This window comes from Alligator sinensis, unplaced genomic scaffold (genome assembly GCF_000455745.1).
Source record: "Alligator sinensis unplaced genomic scaffold, ASM45574v1 scaffold286_1, whole genome shotgun sequence".
In the NCBI taxonomy this organism is placed as follows: domain Eukaryota; kingdom Metazoa; phylum Chordata; order Crocodylia; family Alligatoridae; genus Alligator; species Alligator sinensis.
Window position 1 is genome coordinate 49,431 of NW_005842366.1, and position 17,016 is coordinate 66,446.

Here is a 17,016-nt window from a genome sequence, read left to right on the forward strand (position 1 = left end):
TAGCCAGGCCAGCGCCGAGTCAGGTAAAGCCGCGCGTGAGGGCGAGCGCGAGATGCACCCACGGGGGAGGAGGGTGGGTAAAGGTCCGGGGAGGGGGTGTCGCTTCTCTTCCTCCTCCGCGGGGAGGTGAGAAACCTCCGCCGGGCCCCGCATATAGTCCCCGGATATGGGGTGGGGGAGGGGGCGGGCGGCCGCTCTATTGTGTGCGCCGCGACCCAGCCCTGCGTGGCCCTGTGCAGGGATCCCGATCCCGGGGCTCAGCGCAGTGTCACAACCAAACCGCCGTACCCCGCTATGGCTCGGGCCGGGCGGCAGCTGTGAAGCGGCCTGCGAAGCCGGGAGGAGGTTCCCCCAGCGCGGGGGGTGGTGCGGGTGGAGGAGGAGGAGTGGGGTTGGCGATGCGGCCATAAAGGCCAGGGCCGGTCTCTCCCCTCCCTCCCGTTACAAGGGGTGGGGGGAGACCCCTTAACGCGCATTAACAGCTGCAACGGCTGCTGCGTGCTGTAGTTTGGGGGATAATCGTATCTAAAGGGCTTTTCTGCCCCCTCTTCAGTTATTGGCACTGGCTCCTCGCTTTTCTTGCTGCGTTTTTTTCCCCGTTCCATTTTAGCCCTCATCAGCTTGGTGGGGGTGGCTTTTTTAAAAATGTTTTATTCCACTTGGAAGAAAATCCTACATTCTGGCAGCAACTTCTGTACTGTGGCCTTTTCATCACTGTCGTGGCCCCTGCCCCCGGGCGTGGGAAGAGAGGACACACCTGTGATTTTAAATCCCCAAAGAGTGTAGCTGTGTCAAGTGAACTTCATCCGAAATTGATTCTAATTTGCCTTGAAAGGGATTTGATTTCAGGCATTGGCAAAACAAAATTCCTCAAAAAGAGGGAGAGGTTTTCTTGGCGTGTTTCAACGCTGCAGACCGGAGCTTGATTTTTTGCAGCGAGGCGTGGGTGCATAGGTGAACCCTGCCTATGTCTGGTTTGCTTTGCAGGTGAACCTGGGGACCTTCTTACTTGAGTGTTATTGTGCTATGAAAGGATTTCCCCCTTTCCTTCCTCTCCTATGCTGGGTATAGGAAACATGATGTACGTGAGGAGATGTTTAGTTTGCATGTATTTAAAAGACTTTCTTCTGAACAGCTCTGTTCAGTTGTCTTAAACTAAAAGTTGATTCAAATAATGAAGTCAGGCAGCTTTGATTTTAATACAGGTTAGCTGTCAGTCATATAACTTAAGTGCCCTTGATAATAGGGTCTGCTTATTTAAGCTTTCTTCAGTCTCTGTAATCACTGTTTTTCAGTGATTTTTTTTTTGTTGTTTTTGTTTTTGGTTTTTTTAAGGGTGTTAATGGATTTTGGTTTTTATTTATTGTTCCCTGAAGTTATACACAGGCTTTTTAGAATGAGGGCAACGTCAAGTAATAAAAATGTGTATGATATCAGAGGTATGCTACAAGCTTACTACAAGATATTTCCATTGTACAGGGGTTCTCGAACTTTGTGATGCCATGACCCCGAGTGCTGGATGGCGGCGGCAGGGGACTGGGAGCTTGCATGCGCCAGCCGCCACCGTCTACTGCTCCACGCTGCTGCTGCGTGCCAGTTCCCCAAGCCCCCTTTTAAATTGCTCATGAACCCCTGGGGGGTTGTGACCCACAGTTTGAGAACCCCTGCCATAGTATATAAGCAGTAATATACTGCAGTGTTGCTCAGCCTGTGTGGCCCCATGGGCCAGGTGAATGGTGTAGGGTTGGCCGTTTGCATCAGATCGCATTCTGCACTCCAGATCTGGCCTGGTGCGCACAGCCATGTCATCAGGCCCATTGAGTTCCCTTGGAGCCTGAATATTTGGTGGTGGGGGAGCGGTGGCAGCATTAATTGCTGTGGCTCTGGGAGCAGTTAACACTGCCACTGCTTCCCTGTTGCCAAATTTCTGGACCCATGGGCAGTGTTACGGGCTGGATGACATAGCTCAACATAGGTTGAACATTGTTAGTATATCCAACATTTTATTACAGAGACTGTTTCGGGCATTGATCTTGGGCCATTCCATTACCTAGGTGCAGTTGGATATGCTGATAACTATTACATGAAAGAAACATTAGGTGGGTGTCTTTTACTTAAAAATCCGAAGCCTACAACTTAAATGTATAGTATTTAAAAAACTGCAAAAGTGGAACTTTATATTTTTAAAGTTTAAATTAGGACATGCAGTATAATTGTGAATGGAAAGATACTTGGTGCACTTGTGTAGTTAGTGCAAGGGCAAGTCATTGGAACTTTTTTCAGAATTTTGATACTTTTTTGCCAATTCAGCATATTTTAATCAAAATGTTTCCTGATGATAGCGCATGATGGAACCCAGGTGGGTTTCTGTGACCTCACCCACAAATCTCTCCAACAGCATAGGCTTATAGACTAGGTTTATATTCTTTGGCTGCTCTGTAGAGTCCAAGGCAGCTTGCCAGGCAGATGAACCCAACATTTGTGGCTCTAGGGAACCAGTGGTTCTTGGACAGTGAATAGTCTCAGAACTCCCTGCTGCTGCTAGATTGCTATAGAACCAGTCCCCTTAGGCTTCATTTTCCATATATTTTATTTCCACTTGGAATCAAAATAAATAATAAAATTTGTGGAACATAATTCATATTCTCCACTCGGTTGCATCTGGGGGTTGATATTAACACTCCTTTGTGTGGGAGAAACAAAATGGTGCATTATTAATTGACCAAAAAAAATGCTTTTGAGGTTTTCCTCACTTTCTGCTGTACATGTGTTCCTGGAAAATGGTGCATAACTCAAATTTGCATAAAGAGAACCCACTTTACAGTGTAATGAACAGGGATATGTTCCAAGACCTCGACTGTACTGACCTCCAGACCCATTTCTACCACTTCTACAAGACAATTTTGGTACTCACCAACAGCAGAGAATACAGACAAGCACAGGGAGAAGGGTAGGAGATATGCTAGCAGGATGCTTATAAACCATAAGGGGGATGATGGCAACTACAGAAGTATGTCACAGAATGAGCGAAGAGCATAGATCCACACAGGAGACTATATTTTGATGCGCATCACTCCCACAATGCACCACACAAAGCAGCTAACTGCAGGCTTCTACTACACCAATCACATATGAGTGAAATTACCTCGCATATAATGGTTTTTTGATATAAAAAGGGTCATCACATAAGAGTGAATTCGCACGTACAGAACCTACATGAAGCAAGGGAAACCTGTACAGCTTTTATTGACTTGAATTTTATTTAAGTTGGATACAACATTGTTTTAATTGAATCAGTGTTGAAATGATGATGTTCAGCTTCTGGTCCTTAACAGCCACTTAAGAAAATCTTGTATTTGATTATGTTGAAAATGTATTTCTGGGGCTATATCTTGAATTCCCAATTGCTATATTTGAATGTATCTTGTTTGGGGACGGAGGTAGCAGACAACTTCCCCAGCAGGCTTGGAATGCTGTTAGCTACTGGCGTTCCTTCCCTGATACAGCTGGTCAGCATAGCCCCATTAGTCAGTCATCTCTTGCATTGCAGAGAAAGGCGTGGCTCTGGTAGCTCCAGGGAGAACAGGCTAAAAGCTTGATTGGCTGTGCTGACACTAAAAGAAGCACCTCAGAGAATATGGCACTGATACCCCAACAGCCACCATGGTTTGGGTAAAGAAAGAATACCTGAGATCCAGTACTTAGTTTTAGCCACTGGGTTTCCAGTGCAGTGCAGTCCAGCCACATCTGGTGTACTACTCTCTGTGCCATAGGAAGGAATAAAGCAGTTTGTTTTTGCTCCACTTTTTGCAGGGATTGTGGCAGAAGATTTGAGGGTAATTCTTCTCACCAGCTACTCAGCAGTAGAGCAAAGGGAGCAGAACGTGGCAGAGAATCCATCGCAGTTTATCTGTTGAGACCCCTTGATCTTTTCAAAGTAATGTATTTGACTTGAATTGAGTGATGCAAACTGCCTAGGTTAAAATTAAAAAAACAAAAAGTTGCTGTTTTAATAACCTACTTTGAACAAAGTATGCTATTTTAAAGGCTAAAATACAATGAACACTGAAACCTGAGCTGCACAACACTCTTGGATTGGAAAGGATGGGAATGCCATATATTTATGAAGTCAGAAGAGAAACCTGCATTGATATTGAGTGACATCCACACATTTTGGATTAAGAGTAGCTTTATAAATCAAGATTTCTGTTATGCTTTGAGTTTTTTATTAAAAAATGACTGGAATTCAGAAATAAACTCTGTGACTGTTGGACTGAAATTGAAAATATACTTACTAGTTCTAACTAGAGTTAGACATGACCAGGAAAGCGAGTGTAATGACACTTAGGGCTACATAGTGGGAACACAGGATAATGTTTACTGGATTTTATTCATAGGCATTATTAGAAAGACTTTCCACAGGGCTCTGATCATAGTTATTTGGTAAAGTTGAGGCTATATAAACGGTTATTTTTGCTGCAATGGGAGAGCTTGTTTAACATTTTTCCTTGATGCAAACTTGGAAGTTTCTCCTGTTTAAGTGTGTATTTGTGTCTGCCTCCAGTAGGGGTTCAACTACATCAGGGCTGCCCAACTTGTTAGTGGATGGGGGTTGGTTTACTGTGTCTTTATGCGTCATAATTGGTTCAAGGGAAAGAAAATGCGGTCTTCATTATTTTGTTCCACTCCAAACCTATTTTTTCCCTGGCTTTTTCCTTCTAGATACATAATCTTGTCTGTTGCTTGTACCTCTTAACCGGCAGTGTAAATTTGACATGATTCTGAAGATTTAGAAAGCAATTAAAAGTAGAGATTCACCGATATATCGGTGTCATATCACATCGGCATTGATAAGGGGAAAATTAACATCAGCTTTTTTTGGCCAGTGTAGCCAATAATGTCACCAATAAATATAATACATCTTCTGGCCAGGGCCCCTCTGGATGCCATGTGCATGCATGCAACTGCACATGTGCACATGGATGTGTGCAACCTTGGAGGTGCGAGTTTGGCTGCACATTCAGCTCTCTGCTCTGCTGCCTTTGCCCTGGCAGCTGTGTGCAGGATGTGCTTCCCCTGCCCACCTAGCAGCAGTAGGGACAGTGAGTTGCACCTCCTGCTGCCGCCTGGGCAGAGGACATGCAGCCAGTGTGTGACCCCTGGACAAAGACAGCAGGGCGGAGAGCCCTGAGCCCACAGCAGGCAGCCCATCTTCACCCTTGCCTCACTTGGCTCTGCTCCATTTCTATGCTTAAAAATGGCAGAGGCAGTGCTTGAACTAAAGCTTATTTGACAAGCTTTTGTTAAAGCCCCCCTGCTGCCATTTTTAAGCAACAGGAAACTGACCCCCCCCCACTCCAGACAAGCTGCCTGCAGCTCTGTCCCTCTCCCTGCCCCAGCCCCAGGGTCCCATTCACTGCCATCACTGGGCAGTACCCCCCGCCCCACTCCCTCCATCACAGTTGGGGCCTTGATCTGCCCCTCCCATGCCCCTTCACCTCCACAGACATACCTGCAGGGAGCTGCTCTCCATGCTGCCTTGCTGTATTTCTGTAAATTAGTTATCGGAGTGGTATTGACTGATGGTGAATAACTGGCTATCAGTATAAGCCAAGAAAATCTTTATTGGTGCACCCCTAATTAAAAGAAGAGAAACTGACCAGTCTTATTTGTTTCATTTTGCTGCTAACTACAAGCTAACAGCAGAAGAGATATTGAAGCTATTTTGAAACTGGGAAAAGTGCCTTTTATTAGTTTATCTTGAAAAGATATATTTTCAAATGCTTAAATTAGAAAGTGAAGAGACTAGCAGCTTTATTACACAGAGGTTAGGTTGCCCATGTTCTGCCCATCCAGAACATTGGTTCAGCAAAAATCAAACCTTTCTGTGCATTTTTAACTTTTCCACCCTGGAACTGTCAGTAGTTACTGGGAATTATCAGCATCTACTCAGGCTGTGTTCACAGTGTGGCTATTATTGAAGAATGAATCACAAAGTTATAGGGAAGTAGAGTTGGAAGGGACCTCCAGGGGTGATTTTAGTCTAGGACTGTCCAACTGCTAGGCTGTGGGCCATATGAGGCACATGAAGGGTTAATCTGTGCCCCTGGGCTCTTCCTGGTCACTACTTCCCTCATTGCTCCAGAATCTCTGGGCTCCCCTCCCTTTTCTCGCCAGGGGCAGGGCACTGCAGGGTGGACCCATGCAGCCTGCAGTTCTGGTCCCCATGTACATGATACAACAGTTGAGGTGGGGGAGTTGCCCACCCACAGTGTGGTGGGGAGCTTGTAGCCAGGAAAGTGAGGGAGGGCCATGGCCTTGGTATTGTGGCCCCATGTGGTGTATGGTCCCCAGCCTCTTAAGAGAGGGGTGGGCAATTATTTGGGCTTGTGGGCTACATAGGAAATTTTGCTGAGCTGTCACAGGTCAGGTCAGCACTTCCCCTGCCCTTTCATGCACAGCAGCTCACTAAAACTCCATATATGGAATGGAGCTGCAGGTTTTGGGAAGGGGATGGGCTTGAGAGGTAGTGACAAGGATGGGATCGTGGGAGAGGGTCGTGGGGTGGTGACAGCGTGAGTGCAAGGCCTGAAGCAGAACCACAACCTGCTGCCCACACGGCCAAGCGATGGATGCGGGTTCCGTAAGCAGGAGTGCGCTGGAAGCAGATTGCGGCTCTACCCTAAGCCCTGGCCCCAGATGCAACTGTCCACCTGCCTATGGCCCCATCCCATCTTCCTGCCTATGTGCCCTGTCTGTGCAGCTCCTGGCTGGTCTCCATGGAGACCCCAGGACTGTGGGGCAGTGACAGCGCAGGGACGGGGCAGATCCGCGATCTGATCCCTGCACATCTGTGCCCATCACAGGGCCACGTGGGCAGTAGATCATTGGTCTGCACCAGGCCTTGGCCCCACACTGTCACCACCCCAAGATCTGGGAGTTTCCCTGGTCCAGCCTGCCTGTTGTTCCCGGATGCCACTCCGGTTGCGCTGCTGGTCCTTTAATCTTGCAGGTTCCCCTGTGAACCCCCCTCACTGCTGATGGTGGAGGGGCCCTGTTTGTGGTTTGCTCCCGATCAGCAGGCAAGCAATGCCTCAGCATGGCCTCAAAACTGCTGTATGCCACTGGGTCATGTTGTATGCAGCAGCTTCTCCATTGAGCTGGATGGGGCACCGGGCCATACAACAGAGCCTATAAGGAGCCCTCCCTTGCAGATGGGATGTGGCATGGTGTGTCTGCAGAGGAAACCTGAGAAGGAGAGCAGCTGAGGTGCCCCACAATCCCCTTGGGTCATTGCACCATGTGTTTGAAGCATGGGGCAGTTGCAGGGAAGGTAGTGCTGCATGCTAGTAGTTGCTTGTGTTCTTTCAGCTCCTGTTCCCCTGTCTGGGCACTGTGCCCCTGGCCCTGTGGGAGGTAGGAAGGACTTCCACCCAACCCATGAGCCCCTCTGGGGCCCCAGGGGCAAGAGCAGGGATGGTGTGAGCAGCCATCTGAGTTGCACCAGCTGTTTTGTCTTTATCACACATGGAGGAGGTGATTGAAGTGGTCAGGATGGGGTGGCCTTGGCCAGCGATTCCCAGGCTGCAGTACAGCCTTGGAGTGGCTGCAGTAGAACTGCACTGCCTGTGGCACCCACTCTGACTACTCCAGGACACGCACAGGACCAGTCTGTGGGTCTATTTTGGCTCATGGCCTGGCCCTGTGCCTCCTTTCTTTGAGTCTGACACCCCTGACTTATTGGCATGTGGAAGTGTAACGTTAAAAACCCACCTGCATGTAAAGGTGAAGGTATTGTAAAATCAAGATGGCATTGGGGTTGTGGACTAGTTTCAGTACTTGAATGTAGAGTAGAGGTAGCTGGTTTCTGTTCAAAATAGGTCACCTAAATGTAAAATTAGCCTTGGCAAAGAAAAGGCATTGGGCTCTTAACAGGACTCATGTTGGGACCTACCTAAATCATGGTAGAAGTTTGTGGTGCAGCAGCATCGTATAATATTGCTGGTTTTGCTGTGCCCTTCCCCTAGCCACCAAGTGGCTGAGAGGCAATTAATGTTGTGGTTTTTGCCTCTTGGCCATTTGGGTGGGAGAGGAGCATGGCAAAAAGAATAAGATTAAAGGTGCCACTGCACCGTGAACTTCAACCATGATTTAGGTAGGTGCCTAGTTCTATGGCCTACTCCCTGAGTGTTCTGGAAAATGTGTGTGTGCATGGTGTCTGAATTGGGTCATTACTCAAAAAGGACAGGGTACTACTATCGTATCCTTATTTTCAGAAATTTTGGGCTATCAGTTCATAATTCAATATTCTGGAAAGGAAGATAGTGCTATCAGGCACTCTTCAACTCAGTTTTAAATTAAACTCCAAAATGAATTAAGCTTTCTCTTAGTGAATTTCCTAGGCTTGTTTTTTTGGGAGGTGGAGGAATGGTTAACAAAGAGAAATGCTTATTGTAATAGCTAATCGTGTTTTGCAGATGAGGTGCTCCTCTGGTTGGCTAAAAGTAAAACAGTGATTCTTAAGTGGTCCTCCCCTTCCTGTATACTTTATTTTGGTGGAGTGGTGATAATGGTCAGTAGTTTCTGACAAGTGGAAGACAAATTCCAGCCACAAATTGTGTCCCAGAATGCTGATTACAAAGTATCTTTTAGAAGATTGAAGACTGCTAGGTCTCTTTCTTCCCATTCTCCCTCTACTCAGACTGAGGTTAGCTGCTTCTGGCTAGCTTTCTGGTGACTGAACCAAGTGTCCTTTCTTTTAAAATGCCCAGGTGCAAAGATACTATGTACAAGTATAAAGGTTAAGAGGGTCAGCTTCATGGGATCCATGGGACCATTGGACCTGGCTCATGAAGGTGGTATTTTGGCAGCAGGCACTCTCCCTATGCTGCTATGGGGAGAAGTGCTGGTAGGGGCCTGCCTCTGACCCAGGTGGGTCATTTGGACATTTAGCAGTAAAAGGTTGTCTGGTGTAGAGTGTGCTCAGATATCATACATATGGATCTTCTCTAAACTTATGAAATAATTATGCTAATTCAGCATCAAATGTGGACTGGCTGTTTACATTCAGCAGCTGTTTTCAAGCAAAAATAGTCCCAAAGTGGACTGCATAACTTTTTTCTACATGCAACTTCAAGCATTCATAGAAGCATTACTTTTTTTTTTTAAATGTGTACTCTTCACAGACTATTTTAGGACTTAAATCATAAATGTTCTTATTCCTAACAGGCTGGTATGAATGGGATTTATTGTCATATTATATTGATAATGGGATTCATAATGAATGGAAATAAAACATTTGGACGCTTTCAAGTCTATACCTCATTTTATGTGAAAATCATAATAGGGAAAGGAGGAAGCAGCTCAGAAGTGATTGAGAGAACAAGACAACAGAAGATGAAAACAATGTAGGAATAGACACACTCTATAGAAGGGCAAAGAGAGATACCAGAAAGTAAAAGCTGGAACAGCAGCCCTGGTGAGAGATCTCTCACATTTTTTTTCTTTTTTCTTTTTTTTTTAAACTCAAATTCTCTCAAATTAATCCCTTATACTAAATACAACTATAAACAAGGAGGCAGTAAACTATTCCTTCAAATTGCAGTGAATGTGGCACCATTTTTAATCACTTATGCAAGTGTTGGGAAAAGCTGTCCAAAGCTTTGACAATAGACTAGAAAAATCATGATGAATCACTGTCACATTATCTGTGTATTTTAAAGGATAAAATTTACTGGGATTAGTTTTCACCCCCCCTTATACAGCACTCTATTTGCCAGCTTTTATGTAGGCACACTGTTAAAGTTGAAGTGATCAGGCTCCTGAATCCCTTGGTTTAAACTCCTGAACCAAGCATAAATGCTATGCTTTAGTCTTGGGATCTTTAGTTACATTTGGGAGCATATACTCCAGTAGAAAGGTCTAGTACCCTTTCCTGTTCCTGAAAGCTGCAACTCAACAAACTTATTTATTTGTCCCCAAGGCTTAGTCATGATTCTTCAGATTCCCCTTGTAGTTTGAATTCATCCTATTCCAGGATGTTCCTGAAGGTGTTAATGATCTGGTTTGCAGTTCAACATTCTAGGAGATATGTAGATGTGAGCAAAAAGGTAGACACAGTTCATGTTTGCAGAGACCTCCAAAATGCATTGTTTTTACTCTGAAGGAGTACAGTAAAAGAAGTTCTTGATGATTTAAAAAATTCAAAACAAGCTTCCTGTTCCCTTTTTTTGTAGGCCAAGTGATCCACCTTTAGTCAGGGAGGCTTGTCTTCGACATGGCCTCAGCAACAAGTATGCTTTTCTACCTACCCAAAGCTTCCTGGGGCCTGCTCTGAGACTCTCTCTCATAATACCTTAAACTTCTTTATCCCTTTATAAAGAAATTTCCATGTGCACCTCAGATTCTATTGATTTACAAGGTATAATCATCATTGACATAGTATTGAAACGTTCGGCTTTTAGCAGTAGGAACATATGCATCTGTTGCAAGTCTGGCCCCAAGGAAAGTTACGTTACTCCTTGGTGGCCAATCCAGCTCCTTAGTGTATTCTCCCTGTTACTTCACCAGCTGTGGCTTGATGTATTGGGATGCTACACCTGAATCCCGAGATAAAATTTGATTGGCTTTAAATTGACCTAGCCAGATTTTTAGCCCTGTCCCTCTCTGGACCCTTACTTTGTCACCCACTTCTATGCCTTGCTGGCATCACTTATGGCCTTACTGGCCTTTCTGTGCCTTAAAGGCACTAAATTGCCGTAAGGGTGTTAGTTGTGGCCCCCAGCCTCCCCCATATTCACACTTGTGTGTCTCATAGTTGTCCATCACAATCAGTTAGTACCTCTGGCCCCTTGCTCCCTCATCCCTTTTTGTTTGGGCCTTGGCCCTCAGCCTGAGCCCAGTCATGACCTTGCTCACTGCAGAGCTTGGAACCCAGAGTGTCTCCAGGTATCTGGTCACATGGAATCCTGTCCATCCCTACAGCCCCAAGCCAGTCTTCACCAGTCTACAGTAATCCCATCACTTTGTGCTATCTCCAGGTTCCTGTTCTGTTAGGCCAGGGGTGGGCAAAATATAGCCCCTGGGCCAGATCCAGCCCACCAATTGATTGTATTCAGTCCACAGCTGCCACTGCTGTCCTGCCCTGGGCTATGCTTCCCTGAACCCACCAGCAATACTGCTTCAGCCCCAGCCAGCATCCACAGCTTCCTAGTGTTGCTGCTGCCACCCGAGTTCTGCTTGGCTCCCCCTACCTTCAGCAGCAGCTCCTCCTTTTGCACTGTTTTGCTGTGGGGGGGAAGCTACAGCCAGGCAGCTCCTGCCCCAGCACACAGAGCTCCAGCTATTGGCCACCTTCTACCTACTGTGCACATCTGATGCAGTGAGCAGCTGGAAGGCAGCCAAGAGCCAGAGCCCTATTTGCCAAGGCAGGAGCAGGGGCTGCCCAGCAGAAGACTGGTATGGCCAGGAGTGTGGCACTGGCTTACTTGGGTGGGAACAGCTGGGGTTTGGCATGGTGTGTAGTGCTGTGGGTCAGATAGGGGACAGACTGCACCAGCATTGTATCACCCAGGCAAGCTCTGCTATCTGTGCCCCCTGCCCCTACCTCCCCCCACCCCAGCTGGCTCCCAAGACCTAGTATGGGCAGCTCTTCACACCCCCCTCATCTCCCCAGACATCCCCTTTCCCCACACAATATACAAGAGTAATCTTTTATTTTGAGCTATTATGCAATCACCTCTACATATGCTATTCAGAAACATAAATAAGGACAAAAATATTTTTAAAATAAAGTTTAAAAAAGATATTTAGTTTTTAGTTGATGATTTTTTAAAGTCTTTTAACTTACTAAAATTATAAATTTTAGAAAGATTCTGTGTACAGCCCTCAACAGTTTATTAAAACTCATTAAATGGCCCACAAGCCAAAGTGATTGCCTACCCCCTGTGTTAAGTTGTACTTTCCTCAGCTCTGGTTGTCTTAAGCCTACTCACTATAATCATAGTCTCTCAGCCTTGTCTGTGCTAGTAGCTTTTTCCCTAAGCACAGCCTACCTGTTTTGGCTCAGGAGCTGAGTTTATATCTCCCAGGGCTCTATCTCTTCTGGTCAGGTGATCCCCTGACCAGCTTCAGGTGGCATCCCTCAGCTTAATGAGCAGGCTGCCCTCATCTACTGAAGTTGGCTTTTCTAGTTGTCTGGAGCTCTGTCCCACTGTCTTGCAGCTGCATCTACCTTGCAGCATTGTAGCCTTTATTTTTGGTTTCCTCTGGCTACTTATTTTCCCATGGCTATTCCTACCTCAACTGTCTACCTCAAACTGCAGCCATCCCATTCTGCCTTTTTATTAAATAAATACTAGGCTTTATTAAATAAATATCAGGATTAAGGTGACTGTGACTTCTTCATTTTTGTGTATTTGATTGTAATATCACTTTGAAGCTTTGGTGAATTTTGGAAGCAGGTAACTAATTGCTAACAAATACATGCTATATAGATCTTGATGGAAAATGCTTAAAAAACACCATTGTATTCAAAATAAAACTTGGCACAGCTTATCCTACTCTGCTATCATTTCTCTGTATGGTTAAATTAGAAGCCTAGCATATTCCTACCACTTGATTATCTCTTAATTCCTATGTATTGACTAGCTCAGCTGTTTGGAGAATTAGTTTAGTATTTTGGTGTCTTTTTATCTGCCAAATGAATGCTTGATGATTGGGGCAGCTTTAGTTCATAGAGGATGGGCCCTGTTTGAATTAATTAGATCACTTTTCAGTAGTCAGTTTTTACTTTGTTTTTCACTTGTACTGACAATGACTTGCTTCCTTCTCTCTGGAGAGAGGAAAATTCTTTGTCTTAAGTCCCTGCCAGTCCCATGTTCCTAACTATCCAAGTGATCCAGCTGTTGCAAGTAGTAGGAAGTTTTTGCTTCCCCTTTCTCATTCCTGTATCTTACTAGTAAAGATTGATGTACTGGTAACTGGTCTTACTCAAGTGGTGTATAATGAACAAGTGTGCTACCCCAAGTACAGTTGAATAAATATCCCTTGTAATCTGAGATGTGCTATGTTAGGCTTTTTAAGAGTTGTGACTACTTCAGCAATGGAAAAAAGCTGTTGTTACTGATGGTATTTGTAAGCTACAGTGAATGTCCAGCTAGATAAGAATTAGTGATGCCTATGTCCATTAGATTTAAGTTTATGAAGGGTAAACATCTTTTACCTATTGTTTTTCTCTTAGTTATATTTATGTGAAGCAGAAATTAGTAAGAATTGTATATTTCATTGGTCCTATTAGAATCATAGGCTTGGAAGAGACTTCTGGGGCCATCTAGTTAAAGACCTTCATGAATGCAAGCTGTAGTGTTCTGAGAACATGGCTAAGCAAATAGAGATGGAGTCTCACCTTCCTTTGGGGAGGTTTATATCTAAGTTTATTCTGATTTCTTGATGGGATTGTGTTCCTAGTTAGAGATTTGCTACTGAAAAATTCTGTCCTAGAGGTGTTACCATGAGCAACCTTTTTGGAGTTGTGGAGCCCTTTTGTTGGGGATGGCAGAAGGAGAGTGGATGGGGGTGGGAATTATATTTTTGTAGTAGTTGGAATCCATGTTACTAGCCTTGAGGATTGTTTTGATTAGAAATAGGAAATAGCATTTTACTTAGTTCATTTTTTAGTCACAGGGAGTTCTGACTCTTTTGGAAGTGGAGAGAAAAACAAACCAAAAAGTACAACCACCATCAGCAAAGCCCAGACATCTAAACTCCCTAAAGAGCTGCCTGTCTTTTATCTTGGTGGCTTTTGTGGCTTTCTTGCATATGAAATGGAAATCACTGAGGGTGCTAACAAGTGATATTTGTTGTGTGTTTGGCCCTCTGAAAGCATTCTGCAGGTGTGTCCTGACAGAAGTGCATAGCTGCAGAGCACTTTAAAAGCCCCTGATTTGCATGACAAATTAACCCTCACTTAATGAGGGTTTAGATGAAGGCACTCCAAAGGGGAGCACCTTCATTAACTTCTGTGTGTCCTTGCATGCGGGCAGGGCTGGGCTGGGCTGTATCAGCTGAGCCCTGCCCCCAGTGCTGACTTCAAGCCTGGGGTGGGGAGAAGGCAATGGAAGGAGCTCCAGTCTGGGGTTTTCCCAGCCTGTGCTTGGGGGAGGGATAGGTGGATTGGAGACCCCCCTGGAGATCCTGAAGCTTCCCCTAAGGTTTCCCCCCTCCCAACTTGAAGGCGGCACTGGAGCTGGGGGCAGGGGGAGTGGCTAGGAGAGAGAGGTTCTGCTGGATTGGCTCCTAGATGTAGCGCTCTCTCTTTTTTTTTTTTCCCCCTTCTTTTTTGTTCCCTCCCCTCCTGACCAAATAGGGAATGTCTGGGTCGGGAGGAGTCATTGTAACTCATGGCACTTTCTGTGAAGTGCCATGAGTTACAGTGGGGGAGCTGCATGTCTGTCAGTGTCCTGAGTCTTCCATCTTAACTCTTAAACTTGTGTTCTGTTTCTTGTAATGTATCAAAAAAGTTTAGTTTAGAGGAAGATACGTGCATTCACTGTGGGTCAGTTGAATTTTCAGTTTTATTAATACAGTTTTAAAAGATAACTAAGAGACTTCTGTAAGTTGTGTTGTGGTATCCTTGATGATCCAAGAAATATGTGAGAAACATACATTTAGTAACAGCCTTTTTATTGGGCAACCTAGATAGTTTTGAGAAATGTGTTTTTGGCCCAAAGCTTGTCTAACATCTTTCCCAACTCCATATTTGGTCCAGTAAAAGATATTACCAAACAAATCCTGTCTCTTGCATACTTTTAAAAACATCCTATGAAAATTTTAAAGCCAAAGAGAACTTTTCTATTTATGTGAATTTGTCCAAATTTTTAATATTTATTTAAATAGCTTTGGAGCTGAGAGGATAAGAGGCTGAAAATGATTTTAAAGAATCTTTTAGGTGGAAGGTAGGGTCAAGAAAACTCTGACCATTCTGGGAAATGATCCTTAAACATTGTTTTGTGATGTATGTGGGCTTGAGAGTGCCCACATCAAGACAGTTGGATGATGGGGGTCTTAATTCAAGTGGATTTAGAAAATCTTAATTTCTTCTTTGACTATAAAATGCAAGCAGAATCTGATTTGTATTTTTATGCATGTCTCAAAATTGAACAATCAGTATTTTGTACAACTATCAGTGTAACTGGTGAAACAGTGAGGTTTGCAGTGACTTAAATTAGGGAGAGAAAAGGTGCTTGAATTGGCAGTTAACACCCCAGTTTGTAGTGGTGTACTTTTAGAAATGCTAATTATGCTGTCTTAAAAGATCACCTAAAACAAATATTTTAAATTTAGTATTGTTAAAAATAAATGTTTACTATAATTTTTTAGTGTTTGAATACTTAATTGTTTTTTGTTTTTCTTTCTTGTGTTTCTGTGGGTCATTCTCTGTCCTCTGTTGCTGTTTAATTAAAAAAACAGGAAGAATATGTTTATAAGACTACAGATTGGTAGGAGAATTAAAGGGCTGGTATGCTTATTCATTTCTGTGTCATTAGCCTGTCAATCCATGAGATCCTGCAATGCTAGTTCAAGTAGAATATAGTAATCGCCATCTTCTTCACTTTTAAGTATTCAATGCTTTTTGAACAAATCTAATTTAAATATTTGAAAATATAACTTTTGACCAAAAATGTTTAATGCTTATTTTGTAGATGGTGTTCTGACACCGAATACAGAGAACACTAATTATTCCTACCAAGTACGTAACTTCCATAAGTGTGAGGTCTGTTTGCTGTCTTTTCCAAAAGAAACACAGTTCCAGCGCCACATGAAGGATCATGAGCGAAACGACAAGGTTTGTATTCAATAAATCTAAAGAAACTTAGTAAATCAAAAGTTAAATCCAGAATTATAATAATAGAGATGGAAGCAATGTGTAAAGGTTCTCAGGTTTGGCACTGATAAGCAAGTATTGTAGGTGCTTGAGAGTTGTACAGGCAGTCCTTGACTTGCAACGTTTTGAGTTACAACATTTCGCACTTACAACGTTTATAAATTGACACCCTGTTTCAACTCAGTTTTGACGTTACAACACTTGATCCAATGTGATGCCATGCCAGCGAACAAATTCGCTGCATCACTCGTCTCCCTGGAGAACATCTGTCCAAACTTTCCTTTAAGAAAGTAGACAAGACTCCAGAAAAGTCTGCAACCAAGACTGCTGAGAAGATTCCAGCCAAGAGCCTTTCAAAAAGTCCAGCAAAGTCACCTCAAAGAAGTCCTTCCAAATCAATATGACTGCTATTTACAATATAAATACATTAATGTAGCTACATTACTCATTTTTAATTGATGGAGTAAAAAATTCTGGGGTATTTTTGGTGAAAATAGGGTATTGGGCCTTGATTCAGGAACCAAGCCCCCATTTATAACGTTTTTTATGAGAAAATTGGTTCTGAGTTGCAACATTTCGACTTAAGATGTGGTTTTCAGGAGCCAATTGTGTCGTATGTCTGAGGACTGCCTGTACAAAACTTATCACTTACCATTCATTGCAGGTGTAGCTCAAAGTATTTACAAAACTTTATTGGGAAAGGTATTTAGCTATGAATCTGTTCCCAGTTACTCAGTTTTTAACTGCTGCAAATCCATTGACTCTTTAAAGTGTTTATGTAGACTGGGGAAACTGATAGACAATTTTTTAAAACATTCTAGATTTTGTGCTGCCAACAGAAAGATACAGTTGTTTTTATTACTTCATTGGCAGATTTTGCCAGCTGATCTATTAGAATTATTTTAAGTAAGGGACAGTGCATGCTTGCTTGCTTTTCTTTTCTCGCTTGCTCTCTCGCTCGCTGTGTCTCCTCATTTAAAGGAAACAGGAGAATCCTGGGTGAAATGGAAATATAATGTAATTGTGATTTGTAAATCAAATGTAGAAGAAATGGGAAGAACATTAGGTTGACAATTAAGGCTTTGTGGAAACAAGAAATCTCAGTTAAATTTTAGGCTAGTTTGATAGCAGTG

The 17,016-nt window shown here is 43.8% G+C and overlaps 1 protein-coding gene and 1 long non-coding RNA gene across 2 annotated transcripts in view; both read left to right on the forward strand.

Annotated features, from left to right (window-relative positions):
* Nucleotides 1-6: 6 nt before the first annotated feature.
* ZNF236 (zinc finger protein 236) overlaps nucleotides 7-17,016 on the forward strand; it is a 139,072-nt gene continuing 122,062 nt past the window's right edge. The window contains exons 1-2 of the mRNA XM_025210666.1: nucleotides 7-23; nucleotides 15,702-15,844. Of these exons, the coding sequence (XP_025066451.1) occupies nucleotides 15,818-15,844 (27 nt within the window). The 5' untranslated portion in view covers nucleotides 7-23; nucleotides 15,702-15,817. The remainder of the gene's footprint in view (nucleotides 24-15,701; nucleotides 15,845-17,016) is intronic.
* On the forward strand, nucleotides 80-4,252 carry LOC112551174. The gene is made up of 4 exons (XR_003095378.1): nucleotides 80-345; nucleotides 988-1,081; nucleotides 2,013-2,099; nucleotides 3,814-4,252. It is a non-coding gene; the product is annotated as an uncharacterized LOC112551174 (long non-coding RNA).